We start from the raw sequence: 17,548 nt of genomic DNA, 5'->3' as shown, positions 1-17,548 counted from the left end.
GAGCCACTGTGCCTGGCCTAATTTTTGTATTTTTAGTAGAGATGGGGTTTCACCATGTTGCCCAGACTGGTCTCAAACTCCTGGGCTCAAGTGATCTGCCTGCCTTTGCCTCCCAAATTGCTGGAATTACAGGCNTTTTTTTTGAGGTGGAGTCTTGCTCTTTCTCCCAGGCCAGAGTGCAGTGGCACGGTCTCAGCTCACTGCAGCCTCTGCCTCCTGGGTTGAAGGGATTCTCCTGCCTCAGCCTCCCAAGTAGCTGGGATTACAGGTGCCTGCCACCACACCTGGCTAATTTTTGTATTTTAGTCTAGACGGGGTTTTGCCACGTTGGCCAGGCTGGTCTCAAAACTCCTGATCTCCAGTGATTCACCCGCCTCGGCCTCCCAGAGTGCTAGGATTACAGGCGTGAGCCACTGTGCCTGGCCTAATTTTGTATTTTAGTAGAGATGGGGTTTCACCATGTTGCCCAGACTGGTCTCAAACTCCTGGGCTCAAGTGATCTGCCTGCCTTTGCCTCCCAAATTGCTGGAATTACAGGCATGAGCCACTGCACCCATCCAAAAGAAGAAATTTTTAAATGATATTAGAAAATTACTCCTTGATGATGAGATTGATACTTACATCATCCCTTTAAGAAAAAAAATTACTTGCCAGGTGCGGTGGCTCATGCCTGTAATCCCAGCACTTTGGGAGGCCGAGGTAGGTGGATCACCTGAGGTGAGGAGTTCGAGACCAGCCTGGCCAACATGATGAAACCCCGTCTCTACTGAAAATATGAAAAATTAGCTGGGCATGGTGGTGGGCGCCTGTAATCCCAGCTACTTGGGAGGCTGAGACAGGAGAATCACTGGAACCTGGGAGGTGGAGGTTGCAGTGAGCCAAGATTGTACCACTGCACTCCAGCCTGGGCAACAAGAGTGAAACTCCGTCTCAAAAAGAAAAGAAAAAAATTACTACCTATGAACTTTTGAATCTTTGTTTTAGATTTTAAAATCATTATTGGAAATGAGAGTAAATTTTTTTTCTCCTTTTTATCCAGAAGCAAGGAGGTTCCTTTTTATGATTTGTGTGTGTATGTGTGTGTGAGGACACTCATACATGTTTTATCATAAGAGATTATTTGAATTCATATTCAGATTCTGTTTATTTTTTCCCACCCAATCATTGGTATTTCAGTTTCTTAGCCTAGTTACAGGACAAATTTCTATTCTCTACATTACAAATTTTAAATACTTTAAAAGTACAACATATTAACAAAAGGTATAAGGTCATTCTCTTTTCATTTTGTAGGTCGTAAAACTTTTCCAAGAGCTAGAAGGACCCAGGGGACCAGCTTCCGGTCTCCTGTGAGTTTCAGTCCTACTGATCACTCCTTAAGCACCAGTAGTGGAAGCAGTATCTTTACCCCAGAGTATGATGATAGTCGAATAAGAAGAAGGGGAAGTGACATAGACAATCCTACTTTGACCGTAATGGACATCAGCCCACCCAGCCGTTGTAAGTAATAGAACTTGGCATAGTGAAATGTAGAGCAGAACCTTTGCAGAATTGTATAGTATTAAAAGGAATAAATCCTAAGTGAGTTTTTGGGGTCAGATGAACTACTCAAAAAAGGTAATAATGGTGTTTCTAAAGGTAGTTGGAATGTCAGGTATAAGCATGGTATCACTGCTAATTACTTTAGATAATTCTGTTCTTCACTTGTATTAGGAAAACTATTACCAACTAGTCATTTTTTATCCATTTATTTCACATACCCTTGTTGAATGCCTGCCACTGAGATTTCAAACATAATCTCTTAAGACATAATCTAATGGGGTAGATGATATATGGAGAAATAATTGTATAGCATTTATATGTGAGTAGAAATCACCAGCTGAGGAGATAATGTGTAATGTGCAAGAGGCCATAACATCATCTAAAAATGGTGAATAGTTCAATTTTTGGCTGATGTGGGGGTATCTTACTTGAAATAGTGGGAATAGGCCTACAGTGGTAACTCAGGCCAGATTGCAAAGCATTTAGACCTTATTATGTAAGCAGTGCATACAAAGATTCATGCTCAAAGATGTTTATTGCAGCACTATTTACATACTCTGAATTCCTTTTTTCTGCTAGTGTGTCATAGTTTACTTTTATATCCATATTGACCCCATGCTATATTGCTGTTATTTTTGCTTTAGACAGCTATCTTTTGAAGTGATTAAAATAAGAGAAAAATGTCTTTTATATATATTTTCAGTATATTCATTTTTATAGATCTTTGTATAGATCCAAAATCTATGTAAACAAAGACAGATCCAAGATATATTGGGTATCAAATTCCTTCTGCCTAAAAAACTGCATTTTAACCTTTCTTGTAAAATAGACTTGCTGGTAGTAAGTTCATTCAGCTTTTGTTCGTTTGAAAAAAGTCTTTATTTCTCCTTCATTTTTGCGACAGGATCTCACTCTGTTACTCAGGCCGTGGTGCAATCTTAACTCATTGCAACCTCTGCCTCCTGGGCTCAAGCAATTCTCCCACCTCAGACTCTCAAGTATCTGGCACTACAGGCATGCACCACCATGCCCAGATAATTTTTGTATTTTTGTGGAGACAGGGTTTTGCTGTGTTGCCCAGGCTGGTCTTGAACTCTTGGGCTTAAGCTGATCCACCTGCCAAAACCTCCCAAAGTGCTGGGATTACAGTGTGAGCCACTGCACCTGGCCTTTCTAGCACTTTAAAGCTATTGTCCCATTGTCTTCTGGCTTATATACTTCCTGAAGAGAAATCTGCTATAATTCTTATCTTTGTTCCTCCATATGTAATATGCTTTCTTCCCCCGCAGCTGTCCCAGCTGCTTTCAAGATTTTGTCTTTGATTTTCTACAGTGTGAATTTGATGTGTCTAGGTGTACTTGTGTAGGGTTCCCAGCTGGTGTTCTTTCAGTTTATTGTATTTATAGTTTGTGAAAAGTTCTCAGTTGTTACCTCTCCAAGTATTTTTTCTGTCTCATTCTTCCTTTTTCTTTTGGGATTCCTATTACCTGTACACTAGACTATTTGATACTGTCTCATACCTCTGTTTTTTTCTCCCTCTCCCACACACACACACACACACTCTCTCTCTCTTCCTCCCCGCCCCCCCTCTCTGGCCCCATTGATGTATTTTCAGGTTCACTGATTCTTTCCTCAGCCTTGTTGCATCTATTTATGATCCTGTTGAAGGAATTCTTAATTTCTGTCATTGTTCTTTATTTCATGCATTTTCATGTGACTCATTCCTGTAGTTTCCATTGCTCTGTTCACCATCTGTTCATGCATGTTGTCTACCTTTTCCATGAGAACCTTTAACATGTTAGTCATAGTTATTTTAAATTTCCCGTCTGAACCTTCTGAGTCTGGTTGTATTAATTGCTTTCTCTCTTGATTTTCTTTGGAAGGGTTGCTTTTTTGTGTCATCATTTTACAGTGAATGCCAGATATCATATATAGGATAAAGAGGAGGTGAATAGAATGTAATGCCTGGAAATAGGGACAGCTCTTCTTCTGCTAGGCCATAACTATGAGAAACTGAGTCAGTCAGTCTAGTCAGGAGTTGAGCTGGGTTTGGATTTTGTTGTTGCCGTGGTCCCTGTGCACCACTGACTTTAAATTCTTCCAGTTACCTTGTACTGGTTTCCTAAAGGGATTTTCTCAGTAGTCCTGCTCCATCAGCCTTTTTTTTTTTTTTGAGATGGAGTTGCCCAGGTTGGAGTGCAGTGGCGCGATACTGGCTCACTGCAACCTCCCCCTCCCGGGTTCAAGCGATTCTCCTGCATCAGCCTCCCGAGTAGCTGCAATTACAGGTGTCCGCCACCATACCTGGCAATTTTTTTTTTTTTTTGGTAGAGATGGGGTTTCGCCACATTGGCCAGGTTGGTCTTGAACTCCTGACCTAGGTAATCCGCCCGCCTTGGCCTCCCAAAGTGCTGGGATTACAGGTGTGGGTCACTGTACCCAGCCTTGACCTTCCTTTTGTGTCTACTTCTCAGAGAGAGAGGATCTCTCTATGGCCTTGTGCTCTCAGTAGTGGATTGCTGCTACTTGCAAGCCTAGGATGGGGAGGCAGAATAGAGGGTTCTGTGTTGTCCTGTCTAGCTTCAGTCTTAGGCAGGCTTTATCTCCTCCGTTCTCAGAGATGGGCTTACCCATCTTCCAGGAGTAGGAGTGCTCTAATGGTCAGGGTCACAGAAGGTTTCCAGCTTCTCTCTCAGGGGTAGGGTTTGTTTGTTTGTTTGTTTTCTTTCTTTCTCATTCCCCTAGTCTCAGTAGGTCTTTACCTGTAACGCAGGGGTGACAGGGTTTTCTGCTTTCTCCAGCAGCTGAAGGCTCTTGTTTCTTAGGGGAGAAGGGTTTGGAAGGGCTTTCTGCGTTTCCCACAACAGTGGGCCATTCCCCTTCTCCAGGCCTTGACTACCGAGAGAGGCTTTCCCTGGTGTCTCCTGCCCCTGTGAGTGCATGGTAGAGGTCCACAGAAAAGACTTTGAGCAGGTGTGAGCTCACCTGTGTCTGGATCTCCCAAGGGTTCAATACTCTCGTGCCAGCCCACATTTGTTTAAAATGGAGGTGAATTCTTCCCTGCTTGTGTGGGTCTTTCTCTGTGCTTTGCCATAAGTGAGTCAGTGCTTCTGTTCTGTCTCTCCTTGGAGGTGCCACTTTTTCCTTCGATTTCAGGTTAGTTGGTTGCCCTGCAATCTTAGTTTTTTGATATGTGTTCAATAAAAGTTAAATTTTGTAGATTACCCAGATTTCTCTTGTTTGTATGGGATTGATACTTTTTCCAACTTTCTACATTGTAGGTGGAGGCTGAAAAACTAAGTACAAATATTACTGCAGTGAAGATTAGAAATGGTGCATCTTACAGTCTTTGGCATCTTAGATTGAGTGAAAGAAAGATGCTGTCACATGTGTAATTAGGAAAACAATTTCAGAAAAAAATGACTCTTGGGATATGAATCTTTTTTTGGTTTAGGATTTGTAGAAAATTGATGAAAGAGAAAATTTTGAAAGACGGTACCTATGTGAATTTGGATAATCATAATTTTCCCTTATATCCAAGCACATTCAATGGAGGATGTCACTAATGCAGTATGTTCATTTAGTTATTAACCATTTGTGTGCTGTTTGATACTTCACTTTAAGAAAGTGTTCTTTTTCAGCACCTCGGGCTCCAACCAACTGGAGATTGGGCAAACTGCTTGGCCAAGGAGCCTTTGGAAGGGTCTACCTCTGTTATGATGTTGATACAGGAAGAGAATTGGCTGTTAAGCAAGTTCAGTTTGATCCTGATAGTCCTGAGACCAGCAAGGTAAAAATCATTGCACACATTTACTTTGTCACATTATAAGAAATGTTAATTATTATTATTTTTTTAACATTAAGCCCCTTCCATTCTAAACAAGAAGCATTTTTACAAAAAAGTGCAGTTTTCTTTAGTATAAATTATTTGTAAAACAGATTAGATATGTTTATCTGCTTTTAATATGTATTTTCTTTTTTAGTACCTCACTTATAATCTTAATCTGATTCAGTGTTGCTTTAGCATATCATTAAGGACCGTTTAAAAAGTTATTGGTTAGAGACTTTCAGATATTTGTTACTGGGAACTAAAATTTTCAGAATGAAATCACCTTGATGGTCCATGAAGTTAGAATTTTTTGCTTTTACTGACATTGTTGAAGACTTAACAATGAATTCTCTCTTTCAGGAAGTAAACGCACTTGAATGTGAAATTCAGTTGCTGAAAAACTTGCTGCATGAGCGAATTGTTCAGTATTATGGCTGTTTGAGGGATCCCCAGGAAAAAACACTTTCCATATTTATGGAATATATGCCAGGGGTAAGTTAGTACATCTTTTTGAAAATGCACATTCCATTTAAAATTATAGTTAATAAAAGAAAGACAAAAGAACGTAGATTATGAAATGTTAACCCTAGTTAAGGACATTTTGAAAGAGTTTTAAATTAGAGTTGGGTTATATTTTCTGTCCTCTTCATCTGTCTTTGTATTTTTTAACTCATTAATGCTAAAGTATTCTAAAGTAGGTTACAGACATCTTAGCAGTCTATCTTGAGATTTCCTTAAGTGCCCTAAAATGCCCATTATAGCTGATATATTCACACCAAGTTCCAGTCTAGGATGATACATTACATTTAATTGTTATGCTCCTTAATTATCTCTCTCTTTTTAAACAATTTTTTATAATTCTTAAAAAGAAAGAGAGACAAGGTCTCACTCTGCTACCTAGGCTGGTTTCAAACTCAGTGATTCTTCTGCCTTGGCCTCCCAAAGTGCTAGGATTACTATCTAGAGCAGTCAGTTTGTACATGATACAGATTTGACAAAGAGAGGAGGATAGCCTGTTAAGAGTCTTCGCTCTCAAAGTCTGAGCCCCGCCCGCCGAAGCCTGTCTGCAGAATCCGTAGCAACCAGCACCATGCCCATGACACTGGGGTACTGGAACATCCGCGGGCTGCCCTACTTGATTGATGGGACTCACAAGATCACCCAGAGCAACGCCATCCTGCGCTACATTGCCCGCAAGCACAACCTGTGTGGGGAGACCGAAAAGGAGAAGATTTGGGAAGACATTTTGGAGAACCAGCTTATGGACAACCGCATGCAGCTGGCCAGACTCTGCTATGACCCAGATTTTGAGAAACTGAAGCCAGAATACCTGGAGGGACTCCCTGAAATGCTGAAGCTCTACTCACAGTTTCTGGGGAAGCAGCCATGGTTTCTTGGGGACAAGATCACCTTTGTGGATTTCATCGCTTATGATGTCCTTGAGAGAAACCAAGTATTTGAGCCCAGCTGCCTGGACGCCTTCCCAAACCTGAAGGACTTCATCTCCCGATTTGAGGGCTTGGAGAAGATCTCTGCCTACATGAAGTCCAGCCGCTTCCTCCCAAGACCTGTGTTCACAAAGATGGCTGTCTGGGGCAACAAGTAATGCCTTGAAGGCCAGGAGGTGGGAGTGAGGAGCCCATACTCAGCCCTCTGCCCAGGCTGTGGAGCGCACTGGACTCTGCATCCCAGAACCTGCCTCCCCATTCCTTTCTCCTGTTTATTCCCATCTTTACCCCCAAGACTTTATTGACCCCTCTTCACTTCCCCTAAACTCCTGTCCCATGCAGGCGCTTTAAAGCCTCAGTTACCCACTTTCCTTCATGAACGTCCCCCTCCCAGCATTACCCTTCGCTGCACTAAAGCCAGCCTGACCTTCCTTCCTGTTAGTGGTTGTGTCTGCTTTGAGGGGCCTGCCTAGCCCCTGGCCTGTGGAGCTCAGCCCCGAGCTGTTCCTGTGCTGCATGAAAGAGCAGCATTGTCTGGTTTACAGGCCCTGCTCCTGTAACATGACCCCTGCCTTAGGCCTTCCTGATCGAAGTAAAGCCTCAGCCACGTTTGCTGGGTGTCTTCTCTTATTTGCTCCTGGCCATCTACCCAGACTGTCTGTCTGTCACTGCCTCTTCCAAGGGACTGGCTGGTGATCCTGGTGGTGGCCGGGTTCTAACGGAGTCTGCTGGGCATAGTAAGGCACTTGCAATTCTTGCTCCCATTTCTGACAGACTCAGAGCAGGAAGCTCCCTGAGGCTCTGTGGAAAGGATGTCTCTTTCTGGGCCTGGATCTCCCATTCATTCATCCAGCCTTACTGAGTGCTTTCCATAATTACGCAGAGCTTGTGTCTCATTGAATAGGACCCCAAGGGGGTGGAATCTCAATCAGAGAGAACCAGGGTCCCTTTTACTTTCTCCACTATATGACTGCATCACTTCTGTTAGGTCTCCAGGACCCAGTCTCTATTGTTTTTCTCAGATGGCTTCCAGGTACCCTCTCCAGGCTTGCTCCACAGCTGTCATCAGGACGTTCTCTCTGGGTTTACTTCCTCTCTTTCCTGGGTACCTGTGAGAGAAATGTCTTTAGTCCTTGCACAACTGAAAGTGTCTTTACATGCTTACTGAATACTCTGGCTGATGTTTTAGTCTGTTCTCACGCTGCTAATAAAGACCTACCCGAGACTGGGTAATTGATAAAGGGAAGAGGTTTAAAGGACTCACAGTTCCACAGGGCCTGGGAGGCCTCATAACTAACCATGGCAGAAGCAAAAAAAAAACCCAAAAAACTTATGGGTTTCTCTAGTTGCATTCTTGTGGATTTTGTTTTTTTGTTTTAAATTTTTTATATTTTTAGTTATATGGAATGCTTCACAAATTTCCATGTCATCCTTGCCCAGGGGCTGTGCTAATCTTCTCTGTATCATTCTAATTTTAGTATATGTGCTGCCGAAATGAGCATGTGGATTTTAATTTGTTCTTTTATCCCTTTATTTATTATAAACTCCAAGTTAGATCTAAGGTCTAAATTAGATTCACATTCAACCTTTTTTTTATTTGATACATCATAGATGAAGCTATGCATCCTATCAGGAGCCAGTTTCTGGTTATTCTGGTTATTCCACTGTAGCAATGCAAAGACCAACCATTAGATGAGGGCGATTGACATATTGATTCCTGCACTGTAAAGTTTTGTTTTTTCCTGCAGACCAGAAAGTAATATGAGCTATAGCAGTGGCACATATGAATAGCCCGTTCCTTTTCAACCGTCCACCTAATGTTTTTAGCACTGATTGATGGTCATCAGTAGAGTCTGTAATTTCATTAGGAGTTATAAAATGTGATTTGTGACATCTCCATTATGTATATTTTATTTTTTAATAGAGTACATCTAGTATTAATGATTTTCAAGGTGGTGATTGATATGTTTACTCATTTAAAAATACATGTATTTCCATAATTTTTATTTTATTTATTTATTTTTGAGATGGAGTTTCGCTCTTGTTGCCCAGGCTGGGCAATGGCATGATCTCAGCTCACTGCAACCTCCGCCTCCCGGTTCAAGCAATTCTCCTGCCTCAGCCTCCCGTGTAGCTGGGATTACAGGTGCACACCAGCACACCCAGCTAATTTTTGTATTTTTAATAGAGACAGGGTTTCACCATGTTGGCCAGGCTGGTCTCAAAGTGCTGACCTCAGGTGATGCACCCGCCTCAGCCTCCCAAAGTGCTGGGATTATAGGCATGAGCCACTGCTCCCGGCCATAATTTTTATTTTTTGAGATGGAGTCTCGCTTTGTTTCCTGGGCTGGAGTGTAGTGGTGCGATCTCGGCTCACTTTATCCTCTGCCTCCCGAATTAAATCATTTCTCCGGCCTCAGCCTTCTGAGTAGCTGGGTTACAGGCACCCACCACCACGCCCAGCTAATTTTTTGTATTTTTAGTAGAGACGGGGTTTCACCCTGTTGGCCAGGCTGGTGTTGAACTCCTGACCTCAAGTGATCCACCCGCCTCAGCCTCCCAAAGTGATGGGATTACAAGCATGAGTCACCATGCCCGGCCGATACCTGTGTAATTTTTGTATTTTTAGTAAAGATGGGGTTTCACCCTGTTGGCCAGGCTGGTCTTGAACTCCTGACCTCAGGTGATCTGCCTTCCTCAGCCTCCCAAAGTGCTGGGATTATAGGCGTAAGCCACTGTGCCTGGCCTCTTCTGTATAATACTACAGGTAGAGACACAGTAGACTGAACAAACAAGCCATGCTGAACTGTAGGTGTCAGTAGTTGGCTGGGCACCCTTGCTCCTTTCCATATGTGTGGTTTACAAGTTTGGGTCCACAGAATTGCAAAATCCTCTCCCTCCAAGGATGGCTCATAAACAGTGGAAAGGACAAATGGTTAAATTTGTAAAATCCAAGGATTTACTTTCATATGACAGAGTACACCGTTTATCAAAATTCAAGGAAAGGCAGAAACATTCGGATGTATTTTCCTGTCAAAAAAGAGATTTGTCCCTCAGGAAGCATTTTATTTCTGTCTTTTAAAGGGATTATTAATCAAACTTGTACATGGAATCACTAGGGAAGCTTTTTCAAAATTCAAATACCTGTTCCTCACTTCAGACTGATTCAGCTTTCTCAGAGATGGCACCTTATCCTGCCCTAAAAAACACTTGAGAAAATCTGAAGTTCTCCTTCTGTGTATGTTCTCATGTTTCGAACTTGAGTGTTGAGTTTTTTCTTATATAAAGAAAAAACTTTAAAATCTCATATATGTTCTTTCTAGTTATACCCATTCCGTTTCCTGAGAAAATCAGCAGATGTCAATAAAATACTTTAAAAACAGAATAAGAACACAATAAATAAAATTCAAGTAGGACATGCTTAGACGAGTGAGATGAGAATTCCTGCCCTCTTTACCAATAAAGATTTAATAGCAGTTTTCATTTCAAACCATATATAGTAGTTTTTGTTGTTGTTTTCTCCTAGGGTTCAATTAAGGACCAATTAAAAGCATATGGCGCTCTTACCGAGAATGTGACTAGGAAATACACCCGTCAGATTCTGGAGGGTGTCCATTATTTGCATAGTAATATGATTGTCCATAGAGATATCAAAGGTAAGTGATGAGGTATTTTCTATTTTAAATAGACAGTTCTTTGTGAATGTGAATGAAACAAGTGATGTGGATAAGACATTTAACATTAATTCATCTATCTCTGAAACAGGGAAACAGTTCTCTTGCTTTCTTGTGAACTGCATCAGTGTTTTATCACACCAGTCCTGTCTCCCCAAATGGGTAGCTCTACTGTGGGGGCTCACAGAATCAGTAAAGTTTAAGAGACCATACAAGTGAGATCATGTTTCATACATATTGCATAGGCATTAGGATAGGTTGGCCAAGAGTAGGAACCCTGCTGCTGGGTGGCCTGATTCAGATTCGGGCTTTATCCACACTGTGTGACCTTGGACAAGTTACTCAGTCTCTCAGTTCCTCTTTCTTAAATGATGGAGATAATAGTATCCAGCTCATAAGATTCTCTAAAGGAGTAAATGAGTTAATGCATGCAATATGCTTAAAGTAGTGCCTGATACCTAAAAAGCTCTTAAAAGTTAGCTCTGATGACATACTTTATCTTGAGATCAAATTTGAGCGTGGAGGAATGGATTTCACTAGCTAGGGAAAGAATGAAGAGAGGGGGAGAAAAGAACCCCCAACTGAGCTCTAATGAACTCCAACTATGTCAAACTGACATTAAAACTAAAAAACTCAGCCGTTTTCAGGGATAAAGGATGTAGGTAGATGCGTGAAGTCACACAAAAGCAAGTGGTGGGGATAAGTACAATTTAAAAATGCTTCAAAATCTATACTACAAAACATACCTGGAAATTTGGTCCTGTAAAGGTAGGTTGTAGCCCCAAATTTAGACATCACTTTATAAATCGATCAATAAAAATAAAAATAATGAATAGCAGCATGATGGTGCATAACTGTAGTCCCAGCTACCTGGGAGGCTGAGGCAAGCGGATCGCTTGAACCCAGGAGTTCAAGTCCAGCCTAATGTAGCAAGATCCCATTTGTTAATAAACAGTAATGTGCCACATAATGATGTTTCCACGTCATTATGGACCAGATATACAACAGTGGCTATACCATATAGACTAGGTGTGTAGTAGGCTATACCATTTAGGTTTGTGTAAAAACACTCTATGATGTTTGCATAATGACAAAATTGCCTAACAATGCATTTTTCAGAATGCATCCCTATCATTAAGCAATGCATTACTGTAAATATGTATGTGTACACGTTTGTATTTGCGTGTATAAAGATACTATTCATTGATCTTGCTGGGGACTCTTTTGAGCTCCCAGGCTTTCACTTCCCCTTTGAGGTGTGGCACATCCTAATTATGGCCATATTCAGACCAACGAGAACATTCCTAACCAGTTCTGGTGATGGAGTCGAATGCAGAATGCCTAAGCCAGATCACATATGCTAGAATGGGACTTAGAGTAAGTCTGAAAAGATGGGGACATTGCTCATGATCTACGCATCTTAGGCAGACCTCAGTCGTTAAGTATGAAACCTGATAGCTTAAAGAACCTCATAGAGAAGTTACTCAGTTAGGAATAATGTGCATTCAAGCCAGCTTCTCGTTAGCCTCACAATGAGGCAAGGCAAAAGAGCTGACGGAGCTACCCGCTGAGTGGATCTTCTTCAAACTTGGCCAGAAGTGAGGAGCCATCCTGGTCAAATGAGGAGGTTGGAAGTAAGCTGATTTTAAAGCGTAGGGCAAATATATTGATAAGAGAATAAATGTAAAATATAAAATCGGATGTGCAATATGATCTTAAGTTTGTAAAATTCAAGTATGACCTAGAAGGAAGATTTCCATATGATTGATGGTGGTTATCATCAAGTGGCAGGATGAGTGATGGTCTTTTTTTTTTTATTAGATGGAGTGCAATGGTTGTTGCCCAGGGCTGGAGTGCAATGGTGCGATCTCGGCTTACTGCAACCTCCGCCCTCACCCCGGGTTCAAGCGATTCTCTTGCCTCAGCCTCGCTAGTAGCTGGGATTACTGGCATGTGCCATCACACCCGGCTCATTTTGTATTTTTAGTAGAGATGGGGTTTCTCCATGTTGGTCAGGCTGGTCTCAAACTCACGACCTCAGGTGATCCGCCCGCCTTGGCCTCCCAAAGTGCTGGGATGACAGGTGTGAGCCACTGCTCCCCGCCTTTGTTTGTTTTTTTGTTTTGAGTCAGGGTCTCCCTCTGCCACCCAGGCTAGAGTGAAGTGGTGCTATCGTGGCTCACTGAAGCTTCGGCCTCTTGAGTTCAAGCCAGTCCTCTCACCTCAGCCTCCCGAGTAGCTGAGACTACAGGCACACACCACCATGCCCAGTTAATAAGAATTTTTTCTTTTTTTTTTTTTTTTTTGTAGAGATAGGGTATTGCTATGTTGCCAGGCTCCTATATACTTTTTCTGTATTTCTCAAATTTCCATAAGCAACTTTTAAATCGTAAGAGAAAAGGAAGATGATTGGTTTTCAGTTTAGACCCATGAAGTCATAATGAAACCTAGGATGAAAATGAATTGATTATGTTGCTAGGGAACCAATTCACTATTTCAAAAACTAGTTGCTCTCTTCTGCCTTTGTTTTTGTTCTGTTTGTATTACAAACTAGACTACTGAAGACCAAATAATGGATGAAAGGAAACTTATCTTCATAGAAGTATTTTGGCTAAGAAGCGAAGAAAGAATAATGAACAGATATTGGCATTAAACAGTAATAGCTGCTGATATCACTTAAATAGAGATTGTCTAGAATACAACATTATCTATCTAGTTTTGTTCCTCAGTTCCCCAGAAATTGAACCTGAATCTGATCAAGCCTCCAAATTCGGTTACGGAATTATGTAATATACATATAGGACAGATGAGCGTGTTAAAATGATTCTTTGGGATGCAGTCAGCAAAATCTAGACCATGAGAAAGCTATAGGCAGACAACTTAGTTTCTTCATAAGTTGCAAAGAAAAAAGAAAAGGAGATTGGAGGGAACTTTGGGAAAGACTTAGAAGATTTATCAGTGACTCCCAATATATGGACTTCATTTGGATTCTGGTTTTTTTAATGTAACAAATTGAATACCGACTATATATTTGATAATATTAAGAAGTTATTGTTCATCCTCTTGGGTGTGATAAGAGTCCTTATCTTTGAAAGATATGTACTGAACCATTTGTTTATCATGACATCTTGAATATGCTTCAAATCCTAGAGAGGGGAGGAGGAGTGGTTGGCAAGTATGGCTGGGGCAGGGTTGTCCAGATGGATGTTGAGGCTGGGTGGTGGCTGAGCATGCTGCTCTATCTTTGTGTATGTCTGAAAAGTCTCCTTAATAACTTACTTTTGACACATCCAAAATAAGTTTTTAGAAACTTATGCTGGAGCCTGGCTACCCATTTTCTCTTCAGCCCTTCTTCTGGGTAAGCATTGGCTCAACATTGGTGATTCCTCCCCAGAGACAGCTTCCCCTGTCTGTGACCTGCATTGGACTGTTCCTTCCCCAATCAGAGCCCTGCTTGTAGCCAGTAAAAAATGGGCTTTGTTGTCCTTCCACTGGTTAAGTATTCTAGAGATGGTGGCTTTTTTGACAGTCTTTCTTAAAGTATTGGATGGTAGGAAATGTTAGACAGTGCTCTTTTAGAAGATCACTAATGTCATGGCGTGTTTACACTTAAGGTGTGTAGAGAATGAACTCTGGACTGTCCTCTGGAGAGAGGCTTTAGGGAACCATCATTGACTAGACTGAGGAATTTGCTGGGAGAACAGAAAGACAGGTACAGAAGCCCCATGATAGGGGTGGGGTCTCTTTATCCTCTCCAGTCGATAAGGTAGCTTTTCTCCACTATTCACTCTCCTTAGAGATCATTTTTTCAGAAAAGGGTAAGAGAACCAAGAAAATGAATCTCTTTGTAATATGAAATATGGTTAAGGTTATGGAAGACTTAAAAATAAGAAATGAAGTAAAATTTTAAAATTAAAATAATTAAAATTAGATAATAAAATAAATGGCTTATTTAAGAATAGGTAAAGAAAAAGTTAAAAATGAGAAGGTCCAAAGTAACGAAGGTTATGTGGAGAAAAATGAGAAGCGAAATGATTTATAAAAGACAGAAACTAGATTTATAATCCCAGAAAAAATACAGAGATTTTAAAATGATAAGAGTGAAAATAGAGAATAAAAAACAAATTAGCCTAGTGCCCATAGCTTGGTTTTTTGTTTTGTTTTGTTCTGGTTTTTTGTTTTTGTTTTTGTTTTTTTTGAGACAGAGTCTCACTTTATCACCCAGGCGGGAGTGCAGTGGCATGAACTCAGTTCACTGCAGCCTCAGCTCTCTGGGCTCAAGTGATCCTTCAGCTCAGCCCCCAGGTAGCTGGGACTACAGGCTCACACTATCATGCCCAGCTAATTTTTTTGTATTTTTTGTAGAGATGGGGTTTCACCATGTTGCTTAGGCTGACCTCGAATTCCTGAGCTCATGCGATCCACCCACCTTTGCCTCCCAAAGTGCTAGGATTACATGTGTGTGCCACTGCACCTGGCCGATGATCTTGTTTTTTAATACTATTCTCCACTAAAAGGAACTAGGCCTCCTTGAGAAATGGCTGATTTTAGGACTGGTGCAGGAAATATACAAGATGAGCCTGGAGCATCTTCGAGTGCCAGAAAGCAAGAAAGTGCTCAAAAACAAAAGCAAGAATACAATGATGGGGGTATGGTAAAGGGACACAGAGCCAGTGGAAAGAAGCTCCAGTGGCTGAAACTGATAAATAGCAGGAGAATAAAGTAGTACTGGTTATAACCCAGTGTATAAAACAGATATCCATGTTCATAGTGATGTAAATGAATGATTCAATAAATATGTGGGAGAGGGGAGACAAATCTCTTCTGCAGCATAACTCCAAATAATTTATGTAGCTACTCAGCCTGGAGCATAACTCTTTACTCCTTAATTGTGGGCTGTGCATGGCAAATTTCTTCCAAAGTATGGAAAGGGTGGGGGACAATGACTTTACAGTGGAGAACCTGACAAACACTATCTCAAGCCAGGTGATCAAGGTCAGCATCAACAATGGTGTTGACAGTATGTGCCTTTAATAACATATGATGAGAATGGCAGTTTACCTGTGGTCTTCCCCCAAAAAACTTACAACCCCCATTATGAGAACATGGGACAAATCCTAATTGAGGGACATTCTACAAAATGCCTCAGAAAACACGTGTCATCAAAAACAAGGAAAATTTGAGAACGTATCCCCCCTAAGAGGAGCCTGAGGGGACATGATGACTAAGTATGGTGTGGGATCCTGGTTAGGATCCTGGATCCAGAAAAAGGGTATTAGGGAAAAACTGAGGAAATCTAAGCAAAGTATGAACTTGGTTAATAATATTTCAGTATTGGCTTATTAATTGTGGCAAATGTACCATGCTATTAGTAATAGAGAAACTGGGTGTGGGGTTATATGGGAACTCTCTATACTATCTTTGCAATAATTCTGTAAATCTGAAGCTATCTAAAAAGTTTATTATAAAAGCTAATGAAATTTTAAATGAAAAGCTCAAAGCCTATCAGACATTTAAAATATTAAAAATTGAGATGTAAAATTAATATAAAGCAAGATTCAATATTAAGAAAACTCTAAAATATAAGGTAACTAAATTTAAGTAATAGAGGGGGAAAATGCTTTTGATTATGAAGCACCCTAAGGAAGTTTCTGAGAAAAGGCTGGCTTCTCAGGGAAATAAGTTTCAGCCATGGGCTTCCTGCTTTATGACAGAGAAACTGGGGGCGTTCTTGGTCCTTCACTGAGCTTCATTCTTAGCCCTTTTCGCCTTTCTCGTCCTCATCACCCTCACCTCCAACCTGCACCAGTCCTTTTCAGTAGAAACGTCCTAGGTCCTAAACACACAGCTGACCTAAAAATGGAGTGTTCTTGCAGCAAATCCGTAATGAGCACCACCTGTGTGACTAGGATTATGCCAGCTACTGCCAGAAGATGAAAAGCAGCCTAACTTTGGGGACAAATAGAAGAGTCTGTGAAGTAATTCTGTGCCATTGTTCTTTTATACTATATTCCAGACGGCCAATAAAATTAATGAAATGAGGCAATTTCTTGTTTTTAGGGGCAAATATCCTGAGAGATTCAACAGGCAATGTCAAACTAGGAGATTTTGGGGCCAGCAAACGGCTTCAGACCATCTGTCTCTCAGGGACAGGAATGAAGTCTGTCACGGGCACACCATACTGGATGAGCCCTGAAGTCATCAGTGGAGAAGGCTATGGAAGAAAAGCAGACATCTGGTAGGTTTTGATGTGAAGTTTGCTTGAAAACCATCTGCCGCCTTATGTATTTCCACCTGGGACTGAATTACTTAGGCAGATGTAAATGATCTTTTGTACTTCCAAAATAGGATGTAAGAATTGCAAAGATTAACACTGTATTAATTATGCCTTATTGAGGCTTATAATTGATTAAATATTTAGAATCCTTGAACCTGTCCTCCATTCTTTTTTTTTTTTGAGACAGAGTCTCGCTCTGTCGCCCAGGCTGGAGTGCAGTGGCCAGATCTCAGCTCACTGCAAGCTCCGCCTTCTGGGTCCACGCCATTCTCCTGCCTCAGCCTCCCTAGTAGCTGGGACTACAGGCGCCCGCCACCTCGCCCGGCTAGTTTTTTTTTTTTTTTTGTATTTTTTTTTAGTAGAGACAGGGTTTCACCGTGTTAGCCAGGATGGTCTCGATCTCCTGACCTCGTGATCCACCCGCCTCGGCCTCCCAAAGTGCTGGGATTACAGGCTTGAGCCACCGCACCCGGCTAATCCTCCATTCTTTAGGAAGGATTTTATCGTGAGCAAACCTCAGCATTAAAAAGCTTTTTGCTATTACAGAAGTAAATAGTTACTTTGTTTGTCTAAAGACCTTTAAAAGTACTTCATCTTTGTTGTGTCTTATTAAAATGTTAAACATTTTAATTCCCTTTTTATAATTTAAAAAGTTTAGACCATGGAAAAATGACCCCCCAAAAACACCCCTACTCCCACCCAGAAAGACTTTTACAAAACGTTCATTTTAGGGCACCTGAAGGCAATTGATTTTCCCCTTAATTGCTATATTCCCCTTTGG

At 41.2% G+C, this 17,548-nt stretch overlaps 2 protein-coding genes across 2 annotated transcripts in view; both read left to right on the top strand.

Moving 5' to 3' along the window:
• The window catches only part of MAP3K2 (mitogen-activated protein kinase kinase kinase 2), a 97,870-nt gene that overhangs the window by 70,956 nt on the left and 9,366 nt on the right, over window positions 1-17,548 (top strand). Inside the window, exons 12-16 of the mRNA XM_017877336.1 lie at window positions 1,291-1,497; window positions 5,181-5,329; window positions 5,729-5,860; window positions 10,343-10,472; window positions 16,551-16,728. Of these exons, the coding sequence (XP_017732825.1) occupies window positions 1,291-1,497; window positions 5,181-5,329; window positions 5,729-5,860; window positions 10,343-10,472; window positions 16,551-16,728 (796 nt within the window). The remainder of the gene's footprint in view (window positions 1-1,290; window positions 1,498-5,180; window positions 5,330-5,728; window positions 5,861-10,342; window positions 10,473-16,550; window positions 16,729-17,548) is intronic.
• On the top strand, window positions 5,877-7,427 carry LOC108533002 (glutathione S-transferase Mu 2). The gene has a single exon (XM_017877337.1). The coding sequence runs from the start codon at window positions 6,459-6,461 to the stop codon at window positions 6,972-6,974; it is 516 nt and encodes a 171-aa protein (XP_017732826.1). The 5' UTR covers window positions 5,877-6,458; the 3' UTR covers window positions 6,975-7,427.

Source organism: Rhinopithecus bieti, unplaced genomic scaffold (genome assembly GCF_001698545.2).
Source record: "Rhinopithecus bieti isolate Rb0 unplaced genomic scaffold, ASM169854v2 scaffold_10223, whole genome shotgun sequence".
Taxonomy (NCBI): Eukaryota; Metazoa; Chordata; class Mammalia; order Primates; family Cercopithecidae; genus Rhinopithecus; species Rhinopithecus bieti.
Note: the sequence above shows the minus strand (reverse complement) of the source record. Positions and strands in the feature narration are given on the sequence as shown.